General features: G+C 44.2%; 2 protein-coding genes across 2 annotated transcripts in view; one reads left to right on the top strand and one right to left on the bottom strand.

Annotated features, from left to right (window-relative positions):
• The window catches only part of CC2D1B (coiled-coil and C2 domain containing 1B), a 27,900-nt gene extending 11,835 nt beyond the window's left edge, over positions 1 to 16,065 (top strand). The window contains 16 exon segments of the mRNA XM_031058566.1: positions 312 to 422; positions 915 to 1,045; positions 1,324 to 1,396; positions 3,471 to 3,583; positions 4,377 to 4,545; positions 5,757 to 5,929; positions 6,033 to 6,158; positions 6,671 to 6,729; positions 6,963 to 7,079; positions 7,555 to 7,628; positions 8,276 to 8,334; positions 10,184 to 10,235; positions 10,830 to 10,929; positions 13,615 to 13,705; positions 14,012 to 14,142; positions 14,929 to 16,065. Coding sequence (XP_030914426.1) covers positions 312 to 422; positions 915 to 1,045; positions 1,324 to 1,396; positions 3,471 to 3,583; positions 4,377 to 4,545; positions 5,757 to 5,929; positions 6,033 to 6,158; positions 6,671 to 6,729; positions 6,963 to 7,079; positions 7,555 to 7,628; positions 8,276 to 8,334; positions 10,184 to 10,235; positions 10,830 to 10,929; positions 13,615 to 13,705; positions 14,012 to 14,131 — 1,568 coding nt within the window. The 3' untranslated portion in view covers positions 14,132 to 14,142; positions 14,929 to 16,065.
• ZFYVE9 (zinc finger FYVE-type containing 9) overlaps positions 15,387 to 20,265 on the bottom strand; it is a 40,933-nt gene continuing 36,054 nt past the window's right edge. The window contains exons 16-18 of the mRNA XM_005422944.3: positions 20,061 to 20,166; positions 18,955 to 19,131; positions 15,387 to 18,449 (exon numbers count right to left, since the gene is read on the bottom strand). Of these exons, the coding sequence (XP_005423001.1) occupies positions 18,288 to 18,449; positions 18,955 to 19,131; positions 20,061 to 20,166 (445 nt within the window). The 3' untranslated portion in view covers positions 15,387 to 18,287. The remainder of the gene's footprint in view (positions 18,450 to 18,954; positions 19,132 to 20,060; positions 20,167 to 20,265) is intronic.

Raw genomic sequence — 20,265 nt, 5'->3', positions numbered from 1 at the left:
TCCATCTGCCAAGATACCAAGTTATATTTTGGGGAGAGAATTCTTAGAATTCTTGAACTACTTTTACTTTTTTTTTTCCCCCTCAAGCAGCCCTAACCAAAATTAAATCAGCACTTGAGATTTTCTCTTATAAAGCATGTTCTGTAGATAATGGGAACCTTAGACTTAGCTAGCCATGGAGATACTGTTTGGAAGCCAGAAAGCTTTCAGGAAGATAATATGATCAAATTGAAGGTTTTCTGAGTGACATGCAGCAGTAATTGCTGTGTATGGAACATGTTGTGAAACTTCCTGCTTTCCCTGCTTTGCAGATCTTGAAAGCTTAGGACATGTACAAGATGCATCCAAGCAAAAAGTACCACCTTGTGTGGGAAGTTCCCAGGATCTTGCAACACCTGAACCTCAGACCCAAGAAGTTTCAGGTAGGACTTTTGCATTTCATATCCACATACAGAAACAACCAATGGCCCTCAATCTTCGTAAAAACCACCAAATCCTAAAAATCATCAATGACACCTGAATTGACGTCTTAGCACCATCAAATATCTCAACATGATGAAACTTCGGGTCTCCATTAGGCATTTGCCTAATCACTCAAATCTTCACAGGTCTCCTGCTAGCCATGCACTACACACTAAGTCATGAAAATAGCACAGCTGGGAAGCACTTTAAGGTCTGACCTCTCCCACTGAGCTGCAGCAGGAGTGAGTAAACCTGGCTGATGTTCCTGAGTATTGTTTGCTGCTGATCCAACCTGCTTTTGTTCTGGATCAGTGATAGAAGTAAAAGTTAATAAACTTTCTAACAGCAGTGTTCATAGTGAAACATTCCAGTGATGCTCTCTGAAGAAGGAGAGGAGACAGGCAGCCTGTGTGTTTTGAAATCTTTGTGATGTGGCATTTTGTGGTTTGCAGAGTCCCTGCAGCAGCCCAGGACGGTGCTGGAAGCGCTGCAGCAGCGGCTGCAGAGGTACAGGGCAGCAGCAGCTCAGGCCAAGGCCAGCGGGGACGATCGCAAGAGCAGGATGCACGACAGGATAGCCAAGGTACAACTGGAGTGTGGCTCTTCACCTCCAGCAAAGCCTTTTGAATTAGTTCTCTTGCTGAAGACTTTTTCAAGGCTGAAATAATTTGTGTATTGTCTCTCTGTTTGAAAAGAGGTCCAGTGGGGAAGCTGGAAAGCATTCGGAGGAAGAAATAGAGACAATGCACATATTGTAGTAAAATACTGAGTCTTGTGCAGTGTTTATGCTGGTTAAATACAGATGATTGCTAATTCACAGTCAGCTCTATTTTATGTCTTACTGAGTGCCTTTGATTGCAGCAATACCAAGATGCCATAAGAGCCCATAAGGCAGGGAGAAAAGTGAATTTTTCTGAGCTACCTGTTCCTCCTGGTAAGTATGAATGTAAAACGTCCTAACCCCCAAACTTTTGTACACCTGCTAGGCTCTGGAGCGGCTGTGTAGGTATTGCCTGCTCTTCCTTTTTCTCAGTGAGTAGCTGGCCTTACTGTTTGATGGTATTGTGAGATTTTTTATTAATATGCTCCCAAACACTGACAGTAATGAATATTCGTGCATATTGGTGGCCTGATTGACAGTATGGGAACTGAAAACTGGAACTGTTTGAAAAGTTCAACAACTTCACCATAGGCAGATGCTAAAAATGTTGCTTGTCTATCCTCTGTGTCAGCCCTCCTAGAGGAAAGATTGGATTTGGGTTATATTGGCTTCTTTTGCTGGAAAGAGGTTTTTAAAAGTGAAGAAACTTTCCTGATGTCCCCCATTCTGCTGATTCCTATCTAATGAATATCCCCTTGTAACACCTTGTAACATCAAATCAGCATTGCAGCTCTCCTGGCTGTTAAAAGCATCTGCAGAGATGAGGCAAACCATGCCCATGGTCACACTGAGACAGTGGCAGAGGCAGCAGCTGAGCCTGTTTCTTGAGACACTGTGTTCTGTTTTATCTCCTTCAGAACACCGAGTGCTGTGTCTGGAAAAGTTATGGCAAGGTCATCTGTGAATGCTCTGCCTCTCATTTGCATGATACCATTTCTCCCCTAGAAACATCTTTCCTTTTTCTTGGGCCTGATGTGTTCTTCTGAGGGATACACTCAGCTCTGCAAAGCAGTGCCTGGATTTTAAGTTAGGGGATAGAGATGGACCTTGTGGTGGTTTTGTCACTGTCAAATGTGGCAATGGCAAGCACTGAAGTGGTAGTAGAGTAGACACTGCCAGCTCTGTCAGGTCATGTGTGGCTTTGAAGGTTTCCTGTTTTGAAACTGTCCCTGAAAGGTAGTTTAGCATCCCTTTTTGCAGAATGTGGTCCCTTTGTTGGTAAATACCAGTTTCTGTAAGAGTGAGGCACTCCATATTTATACCTCTGGAAATATGGAGAACTGCTCCGTGTCCTTGCACATCAGCTGTGTGTTTTTCAGCCATCATTTAGGGGCCATGTGATCTACACTGAAGACAATTATCAGGGAGTCACTGAAACCACCAGTGAATTATCCTGGGATGGCAGTGCCCTTCATGGCATCTGGCTGGTGACGAGTACCAGCCTTGGACTCCGTGGAAACAGAAATGCTGCTGAGCAATGGATCAAATGTCACATAGGGCAGCAGCACAGGGTTCTCTGTTCTGCCTGCCTGAGTACCTCGAACTTGTGCTGTAGCAGCCATCTCTAGGTCTAGAAGCAGTTTAGTCACTGCTTCTTAGCACTTCTCATGAGATTGGCAGCAAGAATACTTGCTATATATTAAATGAGAGAAGTCTTAACAGACATTTTATAGTAGTGCCTCTGGATCTCTTTTCTCTGAAGCTGACATTAACTGGTCATGTGGCAGTGAGAGTTTATCTTCCATCATCAAACCTTCCTCCCATACTTAAAAGGATAACAAAACAATGAAGGGCATTATTCTTCACACACTTCCTATTTAATTCCTCTGATTCTGCCTTAGTTTGCTACCTCTGCATTGCAGTACCTTTTCAGCAGAGGCTGAGTGTGTAACAACCCAGCTGTCAGCAGTGGATTGTTTATTACTCTGGGGGTAGCACTGGTTTTCTGCTGGACTGTGTGCCTGCTAAAGTGAGGCAGCACTGAGAGGGGAAAAAATGAGACTAAATTCTCTGCTGGTTCTGGGGGCATCCCTACTGCTGAAATCTAGAGGTTGTGAGGTTGCTTGGCTTGCTGCCAGTTGCTCAGCTTGGAAAACTGCTCAGTTATTGCATCATTTTACTATCATCCACTTAAGCTGGGTGTCTGTGAGAGATCTGATCTAAAGCCGCCACTCAGACTTGATCTAGCAAGGCTTTTTGGCCTTGGCCTCAGTCTAGTTAGACTGAATACTAAAATACACTAGATAATAGGTTTTTGGATAGAAACAGCTTCAGAGGAAACAAGTACTATGGAAGACACACCATAGGGCTTATGCAACTCTCTCTTGTGTGTTTCTTTCCTTCACAGGATTTCCACCTCTTCCTGGTGTTGCAGCAACAGATGGTGGCAGCACAATCGCTGCTGTCCTGGAGACTGCCAGCAAGCTGGCAAACATGGAGGAGGATGATGAAGAGGAGGAGGTTAGTGTTGCCTGGTAGGATGTGTAAAAGTTCAATTGCCATCTCTTGTGGCATGCAGAGATGTGGCCATTGGATTTCCAGGTAAGGAAATGAGCTGAAATTCATTCCCAAAAGTCTGAGGAGTGCAGGATCTCAGTAGTCATTTCAGATTCCTTTATAGAGTAGGAGAGACAGATGAGATGTTATTACAGTCACTACCACAGAGCCTTTGAGTGCAGGGTTTGGTTCTTTCATAGCTGTCTTGTATTTAGATTTTATTTTCAAAGCAAACACTTGAGATCCTCACCACTCCTTTAGATTGTTCTGAAGTACTTAAATCCAAACTTTTATCCTGCATCCCAGTAGCTTCCTATGTTTGTTCTTTCCCAGGATGTTCAGCTCTTACTGCTTTTTGTCAGGCTGCACCAGCATTTAGACTTTGGTTTGATTTCTGTTTCTCTCTGGATTTCCTTGCTGATTGTTGTGCTTTCAACTGGAGTAGCTTTTAATGGAGAAGATTCCTGGATGATATTTTTTCTGCATGCCTCTACTTTTTTAAAAATCACAGCCTTGTTGAACATTCCTTTTATTCCATCTATGGCTTCCACAGGTCAGCTACCTGCTGGCCTGGCATGGCTCATAAACCTCCAGAAGTTAAAATTTGCTGTCTGGAACGCACTGCTCTATTCAAAAGGGATACCCAAAGGCTGGTACAGTGATAACCATGGTTGTTGATGCTTGAGATGCTGTCCTCAACCCTGGAATAGATTTTATGCATTTAATATGCTTTTTTTTTGTTTATTTGTTTTGCTAGAATGAGCCTCTTCCCCAGGCCCCAGTTGCCAAGAAGCCAACTCAGGTTGTTAAGCCAACTCCAGTTCCATGTGCTGCAGCTCAGGAGAGCTCTCCAGAGCACCTGAAACGAGCTGCATCACCCTCCTCCCTGGACAAGGCAGAGTCAATGGATCATCTCCCACCAGCTGGTAAGTGAAGGGATTGCCCTCCCCAGTGCTCCACATGCAAGTGGTTTGCTCTAGTTTGGGGAAGACTCTGTAATTTAGGTGTGAGCCTGTGAACGTGTGTCATAGATTTCCTCTGATAGGAGCCTCAATATGTGTGTGCTGGAGGGCAGACCCAGACCAGCCATGCAGCTTTATTTCACAGAGACAGCATGTATAATTATAAGGCTGATTAGGTTTTCTAATTAATTTTGATGTAACAAGTGTATAGATTCATAATGTTTAACTCTGCTCACAGCTGAACTCTCCATATACCCTCATTAAAGGGGACAGGTTGCCAGTGTGAATTATTCATTGATCTAATGGAGCTCCCTACATCACACAGAGTTCTCTGCCTGGTGCTTCACCCAGGGATCTCAGGCTGGCAGTGCAGGCAAGGCTTCATCAATCTCTGCTCTTGCCTTGCTAAGGTCACTGAGCAGTTGTGGGTACAAGATGAATTGTGCAGATAGTGAGGGACAGGCGCCACTCCGGTGTGCTTTGGGCACGCACTGCCAGTGCTCAGGCTCTCGCTGATGCCTCGACTGTAACCCCATCCTCCTTCCCTTCTGCCCTGGGCAGTTCCCTCAGGATGAAGTAGACCTGGCTGGCTGACTGATGCACTAACCTGGTACAATGTAAAGCAATCTTACTGGTGTGGTTGTCCTTAATGTTTTGGCAAGGAAAGAAGAAACTCAAGCATTAATAAGAAACTAAGAGAACAAGGGATTACAGAGAACCAGAGGTGATAGGTCTGAGTGTGCCTGCACTTTGGTTCATCAGGGTTCTTTTCTGACAAATCAGGGGAGAGGAAGGAAATTACTCCAGAGGATGTTCATAATATTTGCTGTTTTTTAGAAGTTAACATGAAGAGCTGAAAGTTTGGATTCAGCTCCCTTGGACCAGTCAGCTGTGCTGGAATCTGTCTCAAGCCTGCAAATTAGGGGCTGTAATAACTCTTGTGACACTTATGAAGTGCTGTGAGGTTTTTTTGATGAAAGATGCTGTTCCAGAAGGAAGCTTGTTTCTTTTTTTAATGCTTGAAAGTGCCCAAGAAACAGTTGAGTGCAGTAAGGAAATCTCCTGATTTGACATCTGTACTTTCACCGGTCTTTTCCTGGCTGTAGACTGAACAGGGTAAACTGTGTCAGGGGCAATGTCAGATGAGTGAGTGTTTCTGTACAACTGTTTTTCAGTTAGGGAGCAGCTGGAATTTCTGGAGAACAGGAAGAAGCAATACCTGAAGGCAGCCATCAAAGCAAAGAGGGAAAACAACCTCGAACAGGCGAAGACGTATCTCAGAACAGCCAAGGGCCTTGACCTTAAGATTGAGCAGGCAAAATCTGGCAAAACTGTTGATATTTCCAAGGTTAGTAGGAATGGTAATATTCTGCTTTGTTTCCTATTCTTGGACATCTGAGTGCTTACTTTTCCCTATAAGGGCTCTGAAATGTGGTGTTCTTGTGTTGCAGCTGCCATCACCTCCTACAGATGATGAGGGTGATTTTATCTTTGTACACCATGAAGATGTCAGGCTGTCTCAGAAAGCAGATGAAGTTTATGCACAGCTTGTAAAATTGCTGAAGGACCAACATGAGGTGACTATTTTGTATTTTTTGGAAATGTTTTGGAGTTTCTTTGTACATTTCTCTGGGGTTTATTAATACTATAATTCCATCATTGTTCCAGTGGGGTATTTTTTTTTCTTTTAAAATACTTTTGATATTCTGTGTCCTAAAATGGACAATTTTCAGAGTTGGATTCTGTGGATAGTTAAAGCCAGAGGGTGTGCTTTTTAAGGCTTGGGACTAGCAAGTTACCACTCTTAAATATGAGCACTCAAGTTTGAAAAAAGTACCTGAATATTAAGACTAAGCCTAAGGTGAACATCATATCTACAGATCAGGTGATTAAAAAGTAATAGGGAGAACAGCTCAAACAGATGCTGTGCTTTGGACTTGAGGAATGGGATGGTGAATGTTCTTGAGTGACTCAGGAAAGTGCCTGGTTTTTCTTAAATTAGGTTGTCATCAACCTTAGAACTGTGTCAGTCATGAATCTGTGTCTGAGGATCACTGAGTGAATGTGTTTGGTTTTGTTTTGTTGACAGAGGTGTTTGCAGTACTCCAAGCAATTCATGCATCTGGGAAACGTAGCAGAAACAACTCGGTAAGACCCAGTGCCTGCTTTCAGTCATCCCCCAAAGCTGCTGTTTCAGGGTTGAGTCTGCCTCACCCCCTAAAGATGTTGGGGTTTAAGTTGGTAAGGATGTGTGAAAGGGTTGGGGCTGTGATTCTTGCATCTCCACATTGCTCTCAGCTCTGGCTGAGGCTTACTCTCTGTTCTGTTTGATTTCTGGCATATGTGGGGTTTTTTGCTGATTTTTTTTGCCTTTTCTGTAGGTTTGAGAAATTGGCACAAGGTTGTAAAAAGGATATGGAGATCCTACAGCTTGCACGAGCACAAGGAATGGATCCTCCAAGCCATCACTTTGAGGAAAGAACCTTTAAAATGATAAGGTGTGGAAAAACAAAAGTATTTCTCAGTCAGTCTGGAATGACTTTCCTGGTCGTTTGCCCTTGTTTAGGGAATTCTGGGCTTCAGGAAACTTGGGTGGCATCCAGGATTAGGCTCAGCATTCCTGAAAGGATACTGTCAACAACTTAAATACAAAGTTGTTCTCTACCTTCTCTTGCTGATCCTTTTGTTTTCAAAATGCCTCCAGCTTCCCCTCTTATATTCTGTTTCTTCAGCCATTCCTCCTTCCTCTGTGTTTCTCCCTCCATCCTGTTGCCTCCTGGGCTTTGTTCCTGGCCACAGAGATATTTTTAGCTCTGTTTGTGCTCTTCCCTTGCTCTGCTGTATTTTGTGGAGATGATCTCTGTAGGAGTGCACTGTTGAAAAAGCTCTGACAAATAGCCATGGCATCCTGGTCTGGCAGTGGATCAGCTGATGGTGGGATGAATGTGCTTTTTTGTCTTTCTCTTTTCACAGGATATTTTCTGATCTCAACAGCACAGAAATGCACCTTCTTATTGTCAGGGGGATGAACCTACCAGCCCCACCAGGTGTGTACTCACGAGGGCAGGTGGGCTCTTTCCTCTGAGTTGGTAAGGAAAGTAATGGGGAACTAAATTTCTCTATCTCGAAGGCCACTTTAGGAGCCAGCATTTCTCTCATTAAAACAAAGTAACCACGTTTTGGGATCATGCCCCCCCAAAAACTTTAAACAGTATTTTTAAAAAAGCAGAGAGGTGAAGAAAGAGAATCTGGGTTCCATCTGGACAGAGAGAAGAACTTTATATTTTCCTGGGTTCACTCATAACTGGGTCATAGTTAAGTTTTCATTTTTACGTCCTACTTTGTTACAAGTGCCTGCCTATGAGTGGCACCACTTTGGTGTATTTTGACCCTTCAGTAGACAGGGTTTGCTCCAGCCAGTGTTACTGCTTTTAGCCCCTTGTTCCTGGGAGCTTGTAAACCATTTGTGCTAGACTCTCAGAACTAACAGCATAAAAAAACCCAGGTGTTTTCCCTTGGGTGCCAACTTTCCATGGATTTTGGTTTGATGGATGGGTTATTCAGTTGTCTAGAGGCAGGTCACGAGTCCTACTGTAAAACAGTTGGGTGCTCTTGAAACTCCTGCTCGAGATGACAGATGCAATGACAATGTCTGTACTGGCTGTTTGGATTGGCTGGTTGTTGTCTCACCCAGGTGTGTCACCAAGAGATTTGGATGCGTTTGTGAAGTTTGAATTTCAGTACCCGAGTGCGGTGAGTGTGTCGTGGCTCTTCTGCCCCTCAGTCTGTCCCCCTGCCACTGCATGAGCTTGTGAGGGCTCCAAGGAAAGGGAGAACACTTCTAGACATCCCGCCTGGATCTGCTTTTAAAGCAGATTTATTTTTCTGAGAAGCAGAGCTGCTGAGCCTGTTTGCTGTAGGTTTGAGCTTTGCACCTTTCTCTCGATGCTCTCCCCACCTTCCCCTTGGCAGGGTGGTGTCTGCAGGTTCTCTCAGCAGCACTCTCAGTGCTCAGCCATGCCCAGCTCTCCCCCCTGAAGGCACAATCAGGCTCTTTCCAATGTTGGCAAAATGTGTCAGAGTTCATTTCTTTCAGGGGTGCAAACACACCCAGCACCAGGACACACAAATTTGTTGCCAAGGGCCACCTTAGATGTGATCTCCCTAAGTCCTCTTCCCTTAAAAAACCAAGCTTTTAAAGGTATCGCATTTGAGCCTCTCTTACAACTGTAGAATTGGATTGAAAGGGTTAATCTTTGTCATCAAATAAATGGTGATTTGATTAGGAAATATATCTATATCATGGACTTGGGCCATGCAAGCTTCTCGCCCTTCCTAATTAAAACTTGTGTGTATGTGCATGTATGTATGTGTATGTATATAAAAATATGTATACACATATGTATTACTTTCCTTGGAATTCCCCAGTGTCATCCTGTTCCTCTCACCTTCAAAAGCAGTCTCTGGTCTGAAAAATACTCAAACCTGAGAGCTAGAAGGGTTTCTGAGGAGGGGCTGACTGGTCTCTTACTGTCAGTAGAAATCCTGGGGCTTTGCTGCTCTCTCTGTAAGGCAAAACCAGACCTTGCTCTTGTAGGACTAATGCTTAGCCCTGGGAGAGTGCAGAGCCCACACTTCTGCCTCCCAATAAATTTTGCAGTAATTCGACTAAAATTAATTCATTTACCTGTGGGAAATTGGTGATGGTCAGACCAGGTTTGTGTTTAGGTTTGAGTGACTTGAGGCCTTAATGAGGGAGTAACACAATTAGGGTGGCTGAAACCAGAACTGGTCTGTATGAATAATTTTCTGGGGAATGAATAAGAATCAGCATAGTTCCTTTTAATCTCTTTTCCTTTGTTTAAAGCAGAACCAGGTCTTAGCCAACAGTCAAATAAATATACCACCTTTCTCCTTTACAGCTGAAATCGATTTTGCAAAGTAGCTGCAATAATTAGGCCACATTGTCCTTGTTCATTCCCCAGAGATTTAGTTTGCACTCTGCTTTAGGTTAAAAGTTAATTCATTTTGGTGGCAGATTGATTGTCAGGGAAAATAATAGTAGGACAATTCCCTGAATGATTTGTGATGAATTCCTTGTGTAACTTATTATTCCAGCTAATGCAGGAGGAACAGAATTACTGTGTGCTGGAAGGTGCACAGTTTGTCATGGAGTTTAAGAGCCCCAGTCAGTAACTTTATGATGATTGGATTGAATTGACTGTGACTATGTAGCTTATCTATGGCTCTCATATTTAATGTGATGTTTTGGCTTATTCTTTCTGCAGTATTATCCTTGTTACCACAGTGCAATCCAAGTATTTTAGTCTTGAATATACCATGACTCTTCTTATTTAGATAACCCCTAAAACCTTACATTTCTGGTATAGGCATAAAATAGAGCTGGCAATAAAAATGGTCACTAGTCTGTTTTCACACAATACCTGACAGTTTTATGTGATGTCTGTCTCTTTTTTTTTTTTTTTTTCTTTTTTTCCTTTATTAATTTCTCTGCTCCTGGAATAAAGAAACAAGCTAAAGAGCCCTGTTGCCTTTTTTTTTCAAAGGGGGGGGGGTTTTTTTTTTTTTTTTTTTTTGATAGGAACAACCTCAAAAGAGTAAAACACCTGTAATTAACAATAACAATTGTCCAGGTGAGTACTTTCTTTCTGGAACAGCAGGGAAAATGTTGCACCTTGGGAATCCCTGCATGGTACAGGCTGGTGTCAGACTGTGAACAAGGCCAGAGATCCTCCCACCACCTTTTTTCTGCTTTCTTATGAAAGGTTTTGTTGCGGGGTGAAGTCCAGCTGCGTTGGCAATTTCTTCTCCCTCATCCCAATATTGTGGTAGCTATTATGTCATGAATTAAACCAGTATTAATTATATTATCCAAAACACCCCTTCCCAGTCATTCCAGCCTTACTCTGCTTTTTCTTTAATATTTTTTCATAGCCACAAACACTGTTTACATGCTGGAAGCCCTAAACTCTGGTTTTAGCTCCCCAGTGCCCTGCTGTCAGCTCACAGTGGTTTGGTTTTCCTGCAGTTTGGGTTCTGTCCCTGTAAGGTGAGGGTGACATGAACTGTGGCACAGGGACACACCCTGGGCCTGACTGAAAAACCCTCCTGAGGAGGATTGCTGTGGGCCACACTGAGATAAAAGAGCTCTGAGCAGGTGCCTGGGATGGAGCCCTGCACCCCCTTTGACTCACAGCCCTGTTCCCCTGTCCTTATTTTCACTGCAGAGTACAACCAGCTGTTCAAGCTGAACATCAACCGCAATCACCGCGGCTTCCGACGCGCAATTCGCTCCAAGGGAATCAAATTTGAAGTGTTCCACAAAGGGTGAGCCCAGTTTGCTTCTCTGCTAACAGCTGAAAATAGTGTTGGAGCTGAAGTTTATGAAGCACAACCTCTAAGCCAGCACTGAAGAGTTGGCTGGATGTTATGTCTGAGAGCTTTTAAAATGTGCCTGAGCTCTGTAGCTTCTTCCCCTGTGGGGGTGAAGAAAGGCACAAATTCGGTGAAGTTGTTTGAGATCAGTTGAGGATTAGTGTGCTAAAAGGAGCTGGTGGGACTGAGAAAGCAGCGATTTACCTCAAATTGTTTTGATTCTTACCCAGTTTGGTTTCAGTCATCAGGACTAGAAAATATAAATATTCTGTGGGATAACTCTGTAGAATAATGAAGTGGCAGCAAAATATGAAGAGCAGGAAAGCAGGTGACAGGTGATGGCAGAACTAGATTTTGTATTTTCATTCATTGGATCTTGCAATAACTCCTGAGCACTGCTGGCAGTTTCCTTGAGAGAGACAGACTCCCCTCATCTCAGAGAGCAGGATCACCAGATCAGTGTTCAGGGAGATCATCCTCAGTCCAGGCTCAGAACTGAGTTATTCAGAATAGGAGTGGCCTGTATTCCTTCATCCCTGGGTTCATGGTGATCCAAGACTGTGATGGGATGCCAGATAACCTGGTTTTTGTCTGGTGGCTCTTTGTCCTATTCCTTGTTGCTATTACTGGGCCATGCAGAAATTGTCCATAGGTTTTCTGAGATGGTTTTCAAGTTGCAGATGTTTCAGTTTGTGACCTGAAGTGATTTTCTTTTTTTTTCTGTCAGTCCTGACTGCTCTGTGTTCAAGATCCCCCCTCATTTGCACAGAGCTCTGAAGTGTTTACATTTATTTTAAATGGGGTTTTTATCATCTTTTCCCAGCTATCTCCTTGGGAGAAAGGACAGGATGAAGTGATCCAGGCTCTTTTCTAAAGACTGTCTGCTCCCTGTCTTTTCTAAGACTAGAAATGAATAATACTTTCAGAAATGTTTTTGTGGTTGTTGTAGCTTTGGGTTCTCTGATAGCTCTTTGACCATCTCCCAAGAATTATTTTTGCTCAGTGAGCAAAGGAGACTTGTTTCAGGTCATTTATATTAAACTTCAGCTTAACAACGCTTTCAAGTAAAACTCAGCAATGTATTTTTCCAAAGGAAGTCTCTTCTTGAGCCTCTCTCAAAAGCTTCTGAAGATGAAAGGGGATTTCCCCAGAGCTGTTTCTGAAGCCATAGCCTAGAGCAAGTTCTCAGTCTTCACAGCAGCCCCCTGGAACTGAGCAGGGATGAACCAGTCTTTATTGTTTCTTGTGTTATAAAATGGAAAAATGCTTTAAAAAATTCAGCAAGAATTGCTGATTCTCTGAAGTTTATGAGCAAAGAGCCCCACATGCTGCAGTACAGTTACATAACCCCTCATTTTAAGGTCGTTGTGAAGAAAACATTCCAACATGTGAGCTAAGAAACTCTGAACTTTCCGAAATTGTTCTGTAAGTCTGCTGTGGCCTCACTGATAGAGAGTCTCAGTCTCCTGTTGCCACCAGTGATGTGATCATGAGGCTCCATGAACAATCTTTGAGTTTCCATTGAATGTCTCAGGTCTTACTTGATAGTATCTTAGTATCTCTTAATGATAATAGGAAGAAGAAGGGTGGATGTTTTGGGGTTGTGGGGGATGGGTTTTTTATGTTTGTTGGTCTGGTTGCTTGTTTTTTCTGAAATAGAGTGGGTAAAAAAGGGAAGCTTCTGAAATCTTGGAAAATTTCCAAGAAAACACAGCAGGTGTGGCCAAGTTACCTTTTTTTAACTCCAGACTCTGTAGAGTTTAGTTGTTTATCAAACCTTTTGGAGAGTGGTTCAGGGAGATGCTTGGATGAAGGCAAAGAAATGCTGTGTTTGAGCGGAACAGTTCTGTGGAATTAGGGTGGTTTAGTCTTGGCTGTTGCCTTTTGGAGGAGTTTGTCTGGGTAAGGGCTGTAACACCTGGCTCTGTGCAGGTAAACATTGACTTATTGCTGATTAACTGTTCAACACAAGTGACTACAGCAAGAAGTTGCTTGTTTTCCTCACAGGATAAAAATACTTCTGAGTTTAATTCCAGCAGACTGAAAAACCTAAAATTATAGTTTTTGACTGTTAAAACTACCAGTATGTAGGTGAATCCAAACAATAGCTGAAATGTTCTTATTTACTGAAATTGTTTTGATTTATCAAGACAAAACAGAATGATTCATGTGACTTTTTCCTAAAAGTAGTTTGCCAAAAGCAACAGGTGCCTGTGAAATGTTTGTTTTGCTGGGAGATGGAACTTCCTTGGGAATTCCTTCAGCCTGTTCTGTCTAACAGCCCCAGGCAGAGGATGGCCCTGTCCTGGCCACTGGGACCTCCTTCCCTGTCACCCTGGGCAGGGACAGGAGCTGCTGCCACTCCAAGTGCTGATTTAGTTGGTTGTTTTTCTTCACTGCTGTCCTCATCTTTACCTTGGTTGCAAAAGAATAATTAACAAATTAGTACTTTCTTATCTTGTTCCTTGTAGTCTGGTTTTTAAGGGTTTGCCTGTGGCACTGTGGTGTGCAGGGCTCCAGGAGCATGTCCTGACCAGCCCTCTCTGGATGTGGGGGTGGAGCAAATAGTGATGACCTCTGGGCTTGTTTTCTCCTTCATGTTCTGACAATCTTTACCCCTTCCCTTCTTTGGCACAGATCCTTTTTCAGAAGTGACAAGCACGTGGGGACAGCACACTTGAAGCTGGACAAGCTGGAATCAGAATGTGAAGTTAGAGAGATCATTGAGGTAGGTTTTTGGGATGAGGTGTGTTCTTCTGCTCAGAATTTCAGCCCAAAGGGGAAATGAGTATCTGGATCACATAAATGTGTGAGTGCAGTTGAGTTTTGTATTTAGGTGAATTTGATAACCTGCCTGGGTTGTGGGGGACTGAGCAGAGTCCAAGGAATGCTTGGCTGTGACACTCCCAGCACTGCAGTCACCTGCAGGGATCTCTGTCACGCTTGGGCCACAGGCAAATACAGTCACAATTGTATAGTTTAATATTATAATCCCTGTTTGTCCTAACTGATCTTCTTTTTGTGGTTATTTCAGATTTTTGATGGCAGAAAGCCCACTGGAGGGAAACTGGAGGTAAAAGTGAGACTCAGGGAGCCCCTCAGTGGTCAAGATCTTCAAACAGTTACAGAAAACTGGCTGGTCCTTGAACGTTAGTTCTGTCTGAGGTATGAGCACTGTGTCCAGAGGTGGTCTGGGCAGGACTTGACAGGGCTGCAGAAAAACTCTGCTTGAACAATGTCTTTTGTTGGCATTGACCTAATTGCACTGCTCTGGCTTCAGTAGCATTCCTCTTTATATTTGTGGTGGGGAGTTGACATCATTTCATAAATGAGGTTACAGAATCTCTGATTAGTTTGTATCTCAAAGATGCTGCTTCAGAATCATTTGAAAAACAGGAACAGCTCCTGCTGTCACCTTTACTAAGAATATTATTTAGAAAATAAGTGATGAGTAATCTATCTTCCTTTGTTTGATCTCCTGAAGCCTCTGTGCTCCCTCTTCCTTAGCATATGGTTTCACTTTACATTTCCAAATGGCAGTTAAGCAAATATTCATCAGCTTTAGAGCGACATCCTGTTTGGAAGCAAAGGTGTGTCAAATGGTGTCAGATTGTAGAGACTGAGGTCTCATTTCAATACAGGAGTCACCATTTGGGTGTCAAAAGGGCCTGTTTTGGTGGTGTCCTCCCAGCCAAGGAGGTCAGGAGGTCCCATGAGCTCCAGTCAGGCTGAGGGACACATTTGATGACCATACCTGAAATAACAACTTGGCCTCATGCCCAAGCACTTTCCATCACTGGAGCTTAATAATTTTGCTCCATTGATTTTCCTTGTTGACCATCCAGAACCTTGGTGTCAGCATTTTCCATATAATGTCTCCTTGAACTGTGAGCATCTGTTCTGTACTGCAGCAAGGAATTCTGATGGGTTTGTTTGTGCTGTTTTCCCCAGATCCGTGGGAATGCTGGAAGTCGTGGGCTGAGCGAAGGCAGGAAGATGCTGCTAAGCTGCAAGCACCAAAGATGTTAAATGAATGCACTACTGAACCTAATGTCTATTTTGATAACAGCCATAGTGCTTATTAATAACTCCAAGGCAAAGGGAGGCTCTGGGAATGCGCTGCTGCAGAGCTTGGGACCAGTCTACCCAAAATAGACAGAATTGCCTTAATGTGGGACTACTGATGTAGCACCAGGATGAATGTTACATTAACTATGCAGAGTGCTGTGGGAAAGGTTTAGCCCTTTAAAAATTCCCTGAGGCACAGCCAGAGCTCTTTGGTTAAATCACAGGTAAGACCTTCACCAGAATTCCTGTTCCCAAGTGTCTGAGCAGCCAGCGTGGTTCAGTGAACAGTCTGCTACTGCTTTGTCTGTCCTCTCCTATCCAGGCCTATTTGGGTTGGGTTCTTTTTTTGTTTCCCAAGTCAGAGGAGAGCTCTCAGGCAGCAGTTCAGGGGTGCCAGTCCCCCCCTCTGTGCACACCCTTGGCACGAGAGGTTCCAAGGGCTGTCCCCTTCTGCAGGAAAGGCCCCAGGGCTCCCCAGCAGGTTGGTGTTTACAGACCTCTGGTTTTGTTCTGGCTCCCAGTTTTGTGTGCTGTGCTTGCTGCACTGCTTGTCCAGCGCAGAAAGGTACTGTGCCTTCATCCTTTATGGTGTTGGGGTTTTAATTTAAAAAAGAAGAAAGTACACTAGACTCTGCTGCTTCCCAAATGTTCCTTGTATTTTTACAAAAATAGGCTTTTACAATTCTTCCAGGTGATGGGGAAAAGTCTCACTTTATCCTTTAAGAAAACTGGATTGTGATGCATTTTCAGGAATGCTTTTTGATCAGCAGCATCCAAGCAAGGGTACTAAATCTGTTTGTGTTTTTAAATCTCTGTGAGCTAACAGAAACCAGGGATCTCCAAGGGGAGAATGTGCCTGTGCCAGGGATGGGCAGGTTGGGAGACAGAACAGAGTCCAGACAGGTCAGGCAGCTCTGCCTCTGTCTTCCTGAGCAGATGAAGACAATACAGTGTTTAGTTTTTAATTTCAATAAATTTAATATACAAAACTACATGTTGAAAATAAAAATATAATATGCAGTTTTTTGCAGTGTTAACTAACTGAATTTTAAAAGTACAATTTTTTTTCTAAACAAGTACTCATTTCTTAACAACATGGTAATTAAGGTCATTTCAAAGGCTATGGTTGAAGCAGACATGTCAGTCACCAGTTGATAGTGTTTTGCACAAACAGAATCCAAACCTAAAAGACTTCTGGGGCAAAAGAAGAAAAGATAAACATTTTTCACCTCTTTTACTGCATTATTAAGCATAACAATGCAACTAAAGTAACTGGAAAGCTGCTGCTGTGGCAAAGCTGGAGTGCAGGCTCTAGGAAGAAGATTATTACCAAGATTCTGGAATGCTCTTCCAGCTGTGGAACCGTGCCTACACCGTGTCGTGCCGAGCTTTGTCCCAGAGTGTGCAGAACCAGGGTGCAGAGGGGATCAAGTGGCCTCAGTCCAGCTGGGCTGCACAGGCACCTCGGCAGGAGCAGGGTGTGGGTCACAGCTCCTGCTTTGGCCAGCAGGAGCCACTGCATGAGCTGCATTGTCACCCACCCTGTCCCAAATGCCAGAGGTAAGGCTTCACTTGGATCTGACACTCTTTAACGTGTGGTACTGTGCTCCCTCTTGCTGGCCAGCTTTTGCTTGTGGAGTTGGCCCCAGTTCCCTGGCCTGTCTTCTCCAAGGGCTGGCTGGTGCCAGCTGTGATTTGCAACACTGGGTTTGTCATACTTTGTTTTTTGAAAAGCAGCAGCCATTTATTCCCAAGTGCACTCTGTGCAGACACTGGGCTGCCTTTCTATAAACCATATCACTCTGTGCAGGTACCTTTCCCTTGGCCAGCCAATGGTGTTGATTTGTTTAAAAACCAGAGCCTCAGTCTCACAGTGGCCTGGCACTTTGTCTTTGCAAGGCCACTGGTGTTACTGTGTCACAGCTTCCCCCCAGAATGGACGGCAGTAGGGAGTGTCTGACACCACAAATGTTCACCATAAATTAGCACCTCTCTTCCCAAATTAATTAGTTCTAGACAGGAGGAGAAACCTTCACCCCTCTTCCTGGGAGGGACTCAAAAGAGCTGCTTTGCATGACTGGCTAAACAAACCAAACTCCTTCTCCTGCTTACAGCTCTTGCCACTGGTTAGCAGCTTTCCATGGAGGCATTAAGAACATGGAACCACATTTCCTCTGGCTGATGCTCAATTCCGGCTTCTTAATGCCCTGGCAGACACAAGCAGCTGCTCTCCTTACCAAAGCCCTCTCAGGTGAGACCAAGAGCACTGGGCCGAGTGCACATGTTCAGAACTGACCATAAAGCCTTTTTCAGCAGAACATGCAGGAACAGCCACTCTACACTGGTATCACAGGTAAGCTTGGACGTGGGGCTGCAATATGAAGTACAAGCTGCCTTGGGTTACGTGACACTGGCGTTACACTACAGCGAACAGCAGGGAGGGGACACAGCTGCCCTGGGTGGGACTCGCCTCTCAAAAGCAGGACCTACTGGGGACAAGGAACAAGACGGAGCTGCACTTTAGGGCTGATCTTTCCTCTGCTTCAGACAGGTTTGTAAACAAGTACAGAATAGCAGAGTTGTTGTAGGAGATCACAGAAAGCTGCCCAAGTGACAGACTTTTGTGGTAAATAGAGGAGAAAAGGAAACTAGCCTATTACACACACACAGCTGCAGAGAGATGCCTGTCCTGCTCCTCTGGATGCACAGACAAACAGGGTTATGGCTAGGGAAGCTTTCCCTATCTCTCAAGGGCTTCTCCAAACTTATTTCAACCAATAATCTGGTCAAAACAATGTAAACGTTACTTTTTAATGTCTATAGAATAACCACAAATGGCATTAGGATGAGGTCAGAATGGAGGTCTTGATTTGTTTCTTACATGTCCATCTACAGACAGTACAAGGTTGGAATTTCACTTTTTATTTACGCCCCAGTGATCTTTGCACCCTTTGAGCATTTAGAGTACACGACTGTAAGTCTTTAAACATGAGCATTTTTCTAAACAGTAACAGAAGTGGATTAGCTGCAAGGATAGCATAGCCATGTTGTAGTATAGAAGCTGCCCTGATCCTCTGGTTGTTGACAATGCATAGAAGATTTAGAATTATGGAACAACTGTCCCACCCCCCTCCCCCCCTTCCCCAATAGTGTTAACAAAAGCTTAATTTTCCAGTTTTAAAGTGCAAATGATTCAGATACAACTGCTGCTGGAACAGGTCTGAACAGAAAATGAAGTCCTCTTATGAGATGTTTTCCAGAATATAAAAGATGAGCTCCATTATGACTGGCCCCTCACTCAACTGACAGGCCCCTCCATGGATCACTGGCACTAAGGCACTGTCCAGGTCATTCATGTATTGAGAGGGCAGTGGCTGTCCATTGCTCCCAGCTTGATAACCAACCTAAAAAATACAAAGAGTGGGGTTTAAGAACAGGACACGAGGCTGTGAGTCAGGGGCAGGAAGGGAGGAGGAGCTGTGGTATCTCCCAGGGAAGTCAGGAACTCAAACTGGATCGAGTAGGCACTAAAGCAGCTTTTCCACTTGTCTTTGTGCTTCTTTGTGTTCCCAGTGGCTGCCTGAGCCAAAGGAAGCTTTTCCTCCTGTTTTCTCAAAGCAGCTCCTTGGGATGAGCAGGACCCTCACACGTGCTGGCAAAAAGGCCTGTTAAGAGTCTGCTCTGGGCACAGAGCAGGTGCTGCTCCTGCCATATGGGGGTCAAACCTGTGTTAATTCAGGCTGGGCACTGGATCTAACAGATGTCCCAAAACACCAAACAACAGCCAGCACCACCTGATTAGCATCTGATACTGGTACAGCTTCAGAACTCTCCTGGTTTCAGTGGTGTGTTCCTGTTCTGGGCAATGAACAAGAATCCCCCAGTTAAACCCAACTATTGAAGACTTACTTGATCTGAGTCCAGTGTAACACGCAGACCCAGCTTAGTCATTCCATCTTCTTTCAGCAGTTTCAGATGAGGACACAGAGCCAGACAGAAAGCTTTTGCCACATTCTCAGTCAGTCTGCTGTGATCAGCTGGGTCACTCAGACCATTGTGTTGTTCATCATTTTCTAGAAAAAACACCTGAAGGGAAGAGTCAACACAAGACACAACACTTGGTTTTTCTAGAAAATTCGGGTCGGATGTCATTTAAACTTCTACAATTGAAGACTTAAGAAGTAACTGTTCAGGGAAGCCCAGCAAAAACCCCTAAAGACAAGGCACCATAGGGAGGAAAAAAGAAAAACTTCAGAAGAAAGATTTAAATTTAAATAGTCCTCTGAAACCTCTTAGATCTGGTCAAAAGCCTTGCTATGGAAATTCACTATGTGTTGCACATGGTTTTAATAAAAACCTGCTTTTAAACAGATGTTAAGTTCAGAAAAATTACACTTTTAATGCAAGCCTGAAAATCTCTGCTATTTTGGTCACTGCGCTTGTTTCTGTTGAGTCCAAGTGACCTGGGAAAAAAGGGCACACGGGGGCCGAGCTGCAGAGTAAGGAACCTGGTTCCTCCTCAGCAGGCAAAGTGAAACACAGAAATATTTTGACACCATCATTTGTGTGCTGGCAGAGTCACAGGCAACATCAGCCTTGCAAGCAGCTTCTGCGTGATTTATGCCACAACACTTTAACATGCAGCATTTTAGAGAAAGTGGCTCGAAATAACATTTCTAAAAAACAATTTATATTAAGATTTGTCTCCATGTAGAAAGGCAGCTTTTAACACAAAGGCAAATGAAACCAACTGTTCCTGTGTGTAAGGCAGCAAGTGTTGTTGTGGTATCTGAACACATGCTGAACACCCTGATGTGAGCAGCAGTGGCTGGTGTGGCGCGGGCTGTGGCTGTGTCAGGGGGAGGAGTTTTTATCCCTTTGATCCTGCAGGATGCCACCCTGTGCAGGCAGGAAAGGCAGCACAGCCTCGTGGGGAAGCACTGGCTGCTCCCCTATGGTGACTGGGGGGGCAGCTGGACACAGCCCTGGCTGCAGTGCTGGGCTGACAGACCCACCTCTGTCCAGCGGATGACCTTCCCGTTGGCCTTGTACTCGGAGCCGTGGAATATCTTCACACTGGTTATAGATTCCATGGACTTGCCATCAATAGGGCTCACAACGCTGCAAAAGGGAGGGAGGAGGGTGAGCTCTGACTCAGCACAAGAATGAGCTGGACAGAGCCCTGTGAGGAAGAGAATGACCTTGGAATCAAAGGGCATT

This window comes from Geospiza fortis, unplaced genomic scaffold (genome assembly GCF_000277835.1).
Source record: "Geospiza fortis unplaced genomic scaffold, GeoFor_1.0 scaffold396, whole genome shotgun sequence".
Taxonomy (NCBI): Eukaryota; Metazoa; Chordata; class Aves; order Passeriformes; family Thraupidae; genus Geospiza; species Geospiza fortis.
Note: the sequence above shows the minus strand (reverse complement) of the source record. Positions and strands in the feature narration are given on the sequence as shown.